Source organism: Xiphophorus couchianus, chromosome 13 (genome assembly GCF_001444195.1).
Source record: "Xiphophorus couchianus chromosome 13, X_couchianus-1.0, whole genome shotgun sequence".
Taxonomy (NCBI): domain Eukaryota; kingdom Metazoa; phylum Chordata; class Actinopteri; order Cyprinodontiformes; family Poeciliidae; genus Xiphophorus; species Xiphophorus couchianus.
In genome coordinates, this window is record NC_040240.1 from 17,738,430 (window position 1) to 17,749,526 (window position 11,097).

General features: G+C 33.3%; 1 protein-coding gene across 2 annotated transcripts; it reads right to left on the reverse strand.

The window, feature by feature from the left end:
- Positions 1-2,587: 2,587 nt before the first annotated feature.
- Positions 2,588-9,664, reverse strand: LOC114156147 (lymphocyte antigen 6 complex locus protein G6d-like). 2 transcript variants are annotated; one of them, XM_028036407.1, is made up of 5 exons: positions 9,381-9,664; positions 8,068-8,178; positions 5,018-5,680; positions 3,453-3,563; positions 2,699-2,834 (listed from the first exon to the last, which is right to left on the reverse strand). In XM_028036407.1, the coding sequence occupies exons 1-3, from the start codon at positions 9,427-9,429 to the stop codon at positions 5,460-5,462; spliced, it is 381 nt and encodes a 126-aa protein (XP_027892208.1). In that variant the 5' UTR covers positions 9,430-9,664; the 3' UTR covers positions 2,699-2,834; positions 3,453-3,563; positions 5,018-5,459. The 2 variants fall into 2 exon arrangements, with proteins under 2 accessions (XP_027892207.1, XP_027892208.1); XM_028036406.1 differs by lacking the exon at positions 9,381-9,664 and having other exon boundaries at positions 2,588-2,834; positions 8,068-8,327.
- Positions 9,665-11,097: the final 1,433 nt, after the last annotated feature.

An 11,097-nucleotide genomic window follows, 5' to 3' on the forward strand; every position in this document is an offset into this window, starting at 1 on the left:
CAGCCTGGCCCTGTTTGTGTGCTTGTGAAGCACCAGAGGGCGTCATTGGTTGCAAAATAACTTGCAGACATGTTGGCGCAGCCAGATTTATCAGCTGATCTGGAGGGAACAGTAGACTGTAGACAGTAGACTGTAGCTGGCAGATGTGAAGAGGACATACCACAAGCCTGGATCATGGAGACAGACCAAACCTCACCCAGATGGAACGCAAAGATTAATTGTGTCTCTTCAAAAATGTTTAACTTTAAAGGCCTAATTAATTTTTATATAAATTGTCCAGTCCAAGAGTAATATGAAAAAAATTGTAGATGTTTGTTTGCTAGATGTTTTTGATTGACTATATTGTATCGTTGGATTTAAATAGTAATTACTGACTTATATTCTTCTTACTTTGAATAACATTAAATATATAGACACACAAATCCCTTAAGTTATAAGTTCTTTCTGCACATTTCCAGGTTCCTAATACTAGCTCTTCAGAGATTATGTTTCAAAAGTGCCTGAATCCACAAGAAGAAAAAGTCTTTATGACAAAAAAGTGTATTAATGTAATTTATAAATATATATATATAATGAATACATAACTAAATTATAAATAAATGGTTATGTGAGATTTATTTAATCCAAAATTAATTTAATTAAATCTGAAAATCTGTGATTAAAAATTTAAGTATTATTATTAAATCTTATTATATTTTAGCATCTATTCCAATATTTTTTAGTTATCATTATAATGTAAATTGACAATAATAATTATTAGTTAATAATAATTAATTATAGTAATTATTTAATATTACGTATCTATTAATAATAATTACTGTAATTATTATTAAGTAATAATCAATGATACATTATTATTATTATTATTATTATTATTATTATTATTATTATTATTATATGTGTTTAGTGTCATGTCTGTTGAAAATATTACTTACAAATATGGATGTTTTATTTCAAATTCTGTCATAGGATGTGAAAGTTGAAAGTTTCAGATCAGATCTTATTCAAAAATACTGTTGCTAAATATCCACAGAGGGAGCTTAAATCCACCGTTTCAATGTGTTACAGAAAGAAAATCTCAAAAGGGTTCATTTCATAACTTTTATTGATTTTTACAGTAATGAATTATCATATCAGAGGGTCATCATAATCACAGAAGATCAGTGTGAAATCACAGCACAACTTTATTACTTAAAACAACAAAGGATTACATCTAAAATAAGACAAAACTTAGGAGGATCATCAGGTTTTGTTTCTTTCGCAACTTTGAGGAGGAAGTTTTGTGAAAAAAAATTAAAAATCCTCCTCCTCCAAAATACCCTGCTTCAAGAAAACTCCAGGTCACACAAATCCCTTTGTTTGATCAGCAAATATTTGTTCAGTCAGAATACATTTGTATTAAGATGGTAGAAGATAAAAAAATCCATAAATGTTCATTTAGTTTCACAAAGAAGGCAAATACTTTTGTCTGGTTGTTTCAAAAATGAAAGTCTAACCAAGTTTACCCTGAAAGCAGCCCGCAAGATACTAAAAGAAGTCTCCAAAAACCTAAAATGTCATCATGGGACCAAAAGGCAGCTCTTTAATAAAAACATGAAGCCCAGACTGAAGCTAAATGAAAAATGATGCAGGACTTCTGGAAACATAGTTTTGAAAATATTGACTTTAAGAGACATAAGAGGCATCTTCTCATTGATTTCTAATGTGTAAAAATACATTTCATCCATAAAAACATGTTTATTTTAGTTCAGTTTTTTTATAAGTCATCAAATACAATAAACATAAGTAGACTAGAGGGAATTCACTAATTAAAAACAAGTATAAAAATAAAACTATTGGGGCCGTGCTGTGGTGGCGTAGCGGTTAGTGCGACCCGTATTTAGAGGCCTTGAGTCCTCGACGCGGCCGTCGCGGGTTCGACTCCCGGACCCGACGACATTTGCCGCATGTCTTCCCCCCTTTCCTTCCCCGTTTCCTGTCAGCCTACTATCATATAAGGGACACTAGAGCCCACAAAAGACCCCCTGGAGGGGTAAAAACAACAACAAAAAAACTATTGGGTTAAAAAAAACAAAAAAAATAACCCAATGCTTCTTGTAATAATCATATTCATTCAATTGAAATATGTGCTCCATTTAAGGTTGTTTGTAAGATTAAAAATGAAACTGGAAAGTAATAACTATTATTTTTGTTTTATTAAATCCATATTTCTGCATTGATTTAAATAATTTTTTGCCTTATCAGTCAGATGGAAAGAGGCCAATCTGAACAGGTCAAACGTTCATCACAGAGAAAAACAACAAGAAAAACAAATATCTGAACCTCAGTTAATCTAAAATGAATATTTTTCCAGCAGGTAAAACCAAATATTCTGAAAAATAAAATCTGTTATTATAATTCTCAACACAAATTATCCATGTTTGCTGGGATATGATACTTTATTAACCCTCATAAGGAAACCCATTAGTACCAAAAGAACAAGGATTTTATGCATTTCTGTTTTTCCATCTGTTCCAACTGGAGCATAAGGCTGATAAGTTAAAACTTCATTTAATGCATAAAGAATAAGAAAAATCAGAGGATTATCATGTGTAAATCTGTAGGTTTCATGTTGAACTATATGAATCCCCACAGTGAGGACAAGATGGCAGCACAGAGGCCAGCAGTCAAAGACAGCTGAACAGCCGAGGCTCCGTTGCACAGGTCTGTGGTGCAGCAGGCGTATTTGCTGCTGTACTCAATACCGATGATGGTGTTGGTGATTGTGGTCCCACAGGAGGTGTTGGCCACGCAGCCCCGGCTGTACAGAGTGGGCGACCCTTTCGCTGTGAAGCCTAAGAGTGCCAGAAAACAGAAATCAGAATGTTAAGAAACAAGTGTTGGGTCTCTCCGTTGCCAAGGCAACCAATACTGCTATTACCCTAAATTACAAAGTAAGTAAATATTTATTTTATTAACTGAATAATTATGCATTTACTGTAAGTATGTATTGATAATTAGTTTGACTAATTAAAATTATAAGAAAAGTTTGCTTCAATAATAGCATGACTACAATCATTTATTTTAATTGACATTTTAAAAAAATAATGCATATGTGTATATATATGATTGGAGAAAGCCCCACACAACTTCTTTATTACATATAATCTTTCAAGTTAAAGCCACAAGGTACCATAAAACAATAATCAGGATGTTAAATAAGTGTGGGATGTCTCTGTTGCCAAGGCAACGAATACTGCTTATACTCTACTAAATAATAAATAATTATCCATTTATCAATTTGGCTAATTAAAATTATTAGAAAATTATACTTTAGTAGTATGACTTCAATTATTCATATATATATATATATATATATAACCTTTGGAAGATAGAAGAAGGCTACCTACACAACATCTTTATTATAAATAATCTGTAATAGTATGGCGTCTCTTTCAGAGATTTATCCTTACTTGCTTCTGAGAAGGTGCAACTCTCTCCAGTTGCACATGTGACCTCCTCTTTCCCAATCGCACAGCCGCCCAGTAAAGACACTGAACACTTCTGGCATTTCAGGAGTTGTGCTGTTTAGAGAAAAGAAATATAAGATACATACAGTATATTTGCTGTGTGCATCTCATTGTTTACATGTTGTTTTCAATTGCAGATGGTTTCAGTGACTACCAAGAAAAAGCTACATCAACAGAACAATAATTTGTTCAGAACATGATCATGAAACATGATCAGACTCACTGACATATATCTACTACCTAATTTATAATATTTATTCGGTTAAATTTTGTTGATTTACGTTCAATAGTCTATTCTCTTTTTTTTTAATAACGTGTCTTTTGACTGTGTTGCTTCCCGTACATTCTGGTGTGGATTTTCGATGTTCCGTCCAATTAGATTTCAGTATCTATCTGTGCCAAGAGCAGCCTAATCTGCCGAGAGCCCTCAGAATTGTTCTTTTAACCAATCAGCTTTCAGTTTTGCCTTCAAACGCTCGCTCGAAGGCCTGCAGTGATCTGATTGGAGGATCAGAGCGACTCTCTAAGCTCAAAGTTTTGCTAGCAAAGGACATAGCCTGCAACCTGCGCTGCTAATTATAGCCTAAATTTATTTTTATTTTATACACACAATGGCTGACGAAGATGGAGAAACTGATTTGATATCAAGAAGAATTAAAAATCTTTTTCAAGATGGACTTTTTCTAAAGGACTGGAGCCGGTCTCTGTTGTGAGCGGTACCACCTATAGAGGCGCATTGCAGATTAAATGGCTGGGATTTACCAAGGATACAACAAAGAACAGGCCATAGAAAAGGACTTGTTGACGTAACTAAAATGAATAAATCAACTCAATGACGGTCATTGAAGTAAGAGAGGAGGATGGATTTTGTCTATGAAGAAATAATCAGCAGTTGAATGATTATTGTATGCTTTATTTTTTATTTTATTTAATTTTTTATTTTTGCCACAGTTGCGACTGTACTGTACTGTAGACGTTTGGAGTTATGCTAACTGGATTTCTTGCTTTAATGACAATATAATTCACTCTCAATACGCTCATAATTAATTGTTAGGCTACCTGATTAATAAACAGTGCTGCGTAAAGTATGTAGCGCCCTCTCACTCCTTTATATTCCAAAAAACTTTAACTTTTTTAGATTTCGCTAAAGCTTTTGACACTGTAGATCACCCCATTCAACTTAAATGTATCTACAAAGGGGTACCACAAGGTTTTGTACCTGGTCCCTTTTTATGTATCATGTACATAAATGGTATTGGAGAGGATATTTAAAATAAATCCAAATATTATTGTTTAGAAATTAACAGAAAAAAAACTAAGTGAGAGTCTGATAATTGTTTTAAGTAAAAAAAGAAATTGATTTGAAATAAAACCATTCTTTAATTTGATAGTAGTAACCTCTTATTACTATTCTACTGTTTTTGTCACTTAAAACAGTAGAATAAAATAGTGGAAAAAAATATCCACTAAAATGCTTTTGTTCTGTAGTATAATACAAAAAAAGTTACCTGTTGCAATCAGGGCGCTGAATGCGATCAGAGTTGTCCAGAAGTTCTTCATGTTTGCAAGTCAACAGAAAGGTGTAAATGACATAAACTCGTCTAGATTCTCAGATACCTCAGAGCAAAAGTGAGGAGAAGAAGCGGAGAGAAGGAGTGATGAAGATGAACCAGGTCTGTGGGCTTTTATCTCAACAAGGGGAGGAATTCCTGCACAACTTTCCTCCCAACTCAGATTGCCATCTTTAGCGAAAGTGAAACTCCCATTCAAGTCAAATTTTATTTTACTCATTAAATGCATGCAAAGTAGAAAAATCCTATTTTAAGTGAAAATTTCACAATATGTTTATTACATAAATACTTAATAAAGAGCAAATAAATGGTTATCTAAATTCCCTACATGCACAAGAACTTTGCGTAAAGTATAAAGACTATTTGTTGGTGGTTGTTTCTAGACGTTTAGCTGACTCCAAACAGTTGTGGCGGCGGCACCCAGAGCTGCAGTGACAGTGAGCTGGACAGACGTGGCTCCATTGCAGTTGTCGCCGTCGCAGCAGACTCTTGTCAACGTGTACCCGGCTGTCAGGAGACTTCCTGTCTCCGAAACGTTGCAGGGGTTCGTATAAAAGCATCCTCGACTGTGGAAGCTCACCGTATCAGTGATGTTAAAGACTGAAAACAAAAATAAGACATTTTTAACAGTCAAAACAGTCGTGTAAAAAGTGAATTTATTTATTTTTTTGTTTTTATGCCACTCTCAGATAACTTCAGTAAACACAAAAAGCAATTTTAAAATGCAATTTATTAAAGCAAAAAAAATCTATCCAAAACAAAACAGACTTTATGTGAACTGGCTTGTTAAATAAAACCTTGACATTTAAAGTCAACAAATCACTTAAATAGGACCACATGAAGTACGCTAAAAGATATCAAAAAGCAGACGTCACGTCCTAATCTAGAGAAACCGAAGAACAGAAGATAAAATGCTTTCTTCCCCTTCAACTTCTGCTAACGATATCTGAAAAGGATAAACTTCTGGGCTTTGACTAAGCCTGGTGTCGGTATGTTTTGGGACTTTGTCATGTTGGAGAGTTGAGTTCTGCTTCAAACTAAATTTAATTTTAAAAATGGGCTCACATTTTCCATCTTTTGGAAATGTCATGATGGACTTTATAACGATTACCTGATTAGGCAAAGCATCCCCAGGATGACACTTCCCCCTCCGTGTTTCATCTTTATTCTCAGGTTTTGTTCGTAGAATGCTGCCTTTCAGCCAAACATTTCCTCTATTTTTATGTCAAATGTGTATATTCCCTCTCAAATGTTTAAGTAACATTATTCCAGATGTCCTGGTCTTTGCTATCAGTCTGGTTTCCTTCATTCCACTTTTGACTGATAACTAAGAAACTCATCGTTCCAGGTTGGTTTGATTGTCATCAAGAACTTTATCTTCTCCCCCAAACAAAGAAACTCGCTTTCAAACGTCGCCACACCTTATGTTTACGTTAATCTGAAAAATGGGCCCATAGGTCAAAACGTATTTGTGACTGCTGATTTATCTTGTGTATTACCTTTCTGTCGCGTCATGAACTGCTGGCTTCCCACCAGCTGGAGATTGAACAGGATAAATTGGGTGTCATTTTGTGCCTCGCGTTGTTTTGTTTTGATTTAGCGATACGTTTTCCACAGAATAAAGATATTCCTTCTGGTTTTGATGACATAGCCACATTAATGCAGCTAAATGACAGGAGCTTTTGTTTTGATCCAAACTAAATTATTTCTAAAATAAAAGTACAGTTTATCTATTTTATTTTTTTATACTTTCTTAACCTATGGTAGAACAGTAATTCCATTTATTAACATTTATTACAAGGCAATTGTGGATAAAATTCAAAACGCACGTCAATATTTTACACAGTATAAAACTAAATAAATTAAATCTGGTTTCACAGGTTTGGAATTAAGTTTTGAGTCCCTAACTGTCTGAAGGATACATCAATACATTGTATTATGTAGATCAGGGGTATAACTCATTTTCATTTTGGGCCATATCAAAAATCGGAATGTTCTTAAAGGGCCGGTTGTGCTAGAATGTGTTGATAAAACTATTAAAAGCTGTTCCTCCAGGATTTTGTTTCAAATTTCAAATGTTTGTAAGAAACTTTTCACCAATTTTGAGAAAATATGCAGTAAAATCGGAAAAAGTGTGAAGATTTGTTAATTTTTGTATAAATTTAGCAGATTTATGGAAAACTGGTGGGACTTGTTGTAATTTGGAATGTAGAGGGCCACATAAAAAGCTACAGCTGGCCAGATTTGGCCCTCGGACCTTGAGTTTGACAACTGTGATATAGATGAACTCCACTTTTAAAGATTATGAGAAAGCCTGTCCTTTTGGAAGTAAAATAAAAACAAACTAGGACTCTCTGAAGACACCATGAAAGTATCATGCTGTGGAAAAGGACAGCAACTCTAAAAATACAGTAAGAGATACAATGGAGAGGTTTAGATTAAATCCTGAATGCTAGAATCTATTTTTTTAGCTTTAGCTTTTGCTTCATCATTAAAAAATAAGATTTTTCCGTACACAAGGTCACTTTTCCAAGATTTTAAAACAGGTTGAAGTGTCTTTAAACATATGCTAAAACAGTGGAATTTTAAATCTTTTTGATACCATTAATAAAAAATATGTAAAAGGATTTTATCTTAAGAATACTATAAATGTTTATCTATTCTTTGAATTCATTTAGTTGAATTAAGAAGTTGTTTCTCCACACATTCATTGGTGTATTAGGTACTGTTAGCTGCTTTTGGCAGTTGGTGGTTACCGTAGAAACCAGTAACTGACAGCTCCTCCCCCTTTTTTCTGTTGGGCAGAAACTGCTGGACTTTTGTTAACCACCATCTTGAATTCCTGCGTTGTTAGAATAAGTGAAGTGGACCTGAGTGTGTCTGTTGTGAAGTAGTGAACCTACTGGACCTGAGATGAACTTTAGAACAGTTACACCGACACCAGAGATTCCTCTTTCAACAACCAGATGAATGCAGCTGAAACTCACCCACGTCTCCAGTGTAGCACTTGGCCTTATCTGAGACGCAGGTTTCTTTGGAGTAAAGAAGGCATTTCCCTCTGAAGCCCACTTTGCAGGAGTTACAGCTCAGAGAATCGGCTGTAAACGACAGAGGAAAACAGATTTAGAGAGAACTAAGCCTCATACACGCTGAAAAAAATCTAATATTGTCATCTCTAAAGACTCTGGTGATGTTTTTCTTCAAAAAGAGGCTTCAGTTGAAAAAGCTGCAGGTTTTATGAAGGAAATATAAAACCTTCTGCGTTACAAATGAATAATCAAACTGGAAAGAGAAAGACTTGGTTTATTTTAAATAAAAGTAAGAAAATATATGGACTATTTACAATTTTAGGTATACTTTTTACTTAGAAAAGCATAATGAGGTGAACTTGTTGCGGTAAAATTAAAGTTACTTGCCATTTTTGATCAAAAATTTTTTTACACCATACATTTTTTTTATGTGTATGAGCTCAGAAGATTATAATAGCAAAAAAAACTGTGTAAAACAGAAAAGTATTATATTTTTGCTGAGCGTAAATCATAAAAGTGCAAAAACAATTATTTTTGTTGAGGGTCATTATTCCCACATTTCCCCATCAGTAAACCTTTATTTAAATTTTAAAATGTAAATGAAACTTTAAATATTTAAAGTCTATGTCATAGTTCACTGAATAATGTCTAATATTAGATTTAATCAAAATAATTAAGATATAAAGGGGTTTTTTTTGTTTTGTTTTTTGGTCAAATGGTAAAACTGAAGCATTTGCATTATGTCTTATATTTCTAAGTGTTTGTATGGAGGACACGGAGGGCCAAAATTAAGAATAACCCTAAGAATAGATGAGTAGACAAACACCGGTGTTAGTATTTTAATAAAAACCAAAAAAGTAATTAAAAAACCCGTTTGGGCACCTTTTAGTAAACAATATGTTTAAATTATTATGACATATAAGTAAAGGTTTAATTTAAATATTGATAAAATTCACACATAGATAAATTATACATTGAACATGTCAGTTTGTGCCATATTTCAAAATTATTATAATTGTTTAAACAGAGTTTTTTTTTTACTTGCCAGAATAACTAATTTATTGTGTTCTTTGCTCTCAGATTTGGCAGATTTGGTCCTCCATAATATAATTAATGTGTATAATAAAAATATTAAGCAAAATTATTTATAGCAAAGTGCAAGTTATACATGTTTTGTAATTTATGGTTCCTCATTTAGTGTTTTTTGTAAAATACAAACAGTTCAGTTTAGATATATTTTTAATAGTAATACTCATTTAAAAGTGTCTTACCTGTAACAACCATCACCATGAGCACAACGCAGAGCAACAGATTCTTCATTGTGACAAAAATTGATTTTCTGGAAAAGTAAAAACAAGAAAATCTAAAAATAATCTTTTAGGGTAAAGAAAAGCAGTTTTAGATTGCTTCACATGAGCTTTAAGGGCTGCATGAAAGAGATTTTATGTCAAAGGTGGGGCGACTCTGTGGGTAATTAACTTTTGTTCAGACATTATGAAACAGAAGTTTGCTTCACAATAAAAACCACTGCAACCCAAATAAAACCCTTCAGGCACATTTGTATTATTGTGTTGGAAGCTCTGTGAACTCCAGGTTCATAAAAACCATTTGAAACCATTTTATCTGAGTAAATAACCTGACATGGCTAAAAAGGAGGAGTCATTATCAGTGCAATAACGAGACCTTTGTTCCAGCTGCTTGGAGATAAATAAAAGCTAAACAAAGGATTAAAAGCGTCCATCTTCACTCAGGAAAACTATTGTTCACATCAGGTTTTGTCCCAGGAGTAAACATTACGTCATTACAAAAAGAGACCAGATTTGTCTTCTAATATACGTATTTAGATTAGATTAGATTTGATTTATTGTCATTGTACAGTAAACTGTACAACAAAATTAGTGGTACAGCTGTTCTTATGGGATTTGACCCCGAACCTCCATGGTTAAAGTTAATGCAATAAATCAATAAAATAAACTTAAATGTTCAATCTTAAAAATAACCTTTAGTTTGATTAGGATCAATCTTTGGTGCTCATTTCTTGTTTTGGCCGTAGTGATGCTTAACAGGGTTCATAGTTAAGGAAGAATCTTTAATAGTACTTGGAAGATTTAGTCAGTTTTCTTCAGTTTTATGATTTGGGTTTGTGTTTGTCCAGTTTCAGAAAAAAAACATTTTAGTAACCTTTGAAAAGTAAAGGTGTCATGTTTCATTGTGTGGACTGTAGCTTCAGGGCACTATAAAGTTTAAGTGCTAGAAATGATCGTGTCTTTAATATAATCTTCATGGATTCAGTTTTAATTAACATGATTCTGTCTCTCAGTTTGTTTGCTGATGCTAACAGTTCGTCTGATTACCACTAGAGGGAACCAGAGTATCACAGGAAAAACTGCCACCATCTAAAAACAATAGTTTTAATCAGATTTGTATCGGAGATCCTCAGAGAACATTCCTAAACACAATGGAAATGGTTGGTTTAACATTTGAAGAGGCAAAAGATAGAGTGAGATGAATAAAATCAAATCTAACAGACGCCCTCAAACTGTCTAAAAATAAGGAAACACAATCACATAAAAGTCCCAATGAGATGCAAATTAAAAGTTGAAAAGTGAGTTTTCAGACAGGATTTATTAAACTCTGCAGTATGAATAATGAGTTACAGCTACTTCTTGGTTATATTCACTTAAATAAGTTGATAAAAATTGTTAAATCAGTTTTGTTTTATTAAGTAAAATAAAATATCAGGAAGGTTGTATTTTTAGTTTTATGGGTGTGTCTGCTCTTTGTTATTTTATGCACATTGTACTTTACTTATGTTTTCATATCTGTAGTTTTATGAAATGTACTGTAGTCGTTGCCGTGCTGTTACTGTTGTTGGTCTGGTCTCTCTTGAAAAACGTAATCTCAATGAGACTTAAGTTGTTAAATAGATAAACATGTCTTGTGTAGCTGATGAAGGACTCATGGACACAACAAACGTCTTTACTCTGA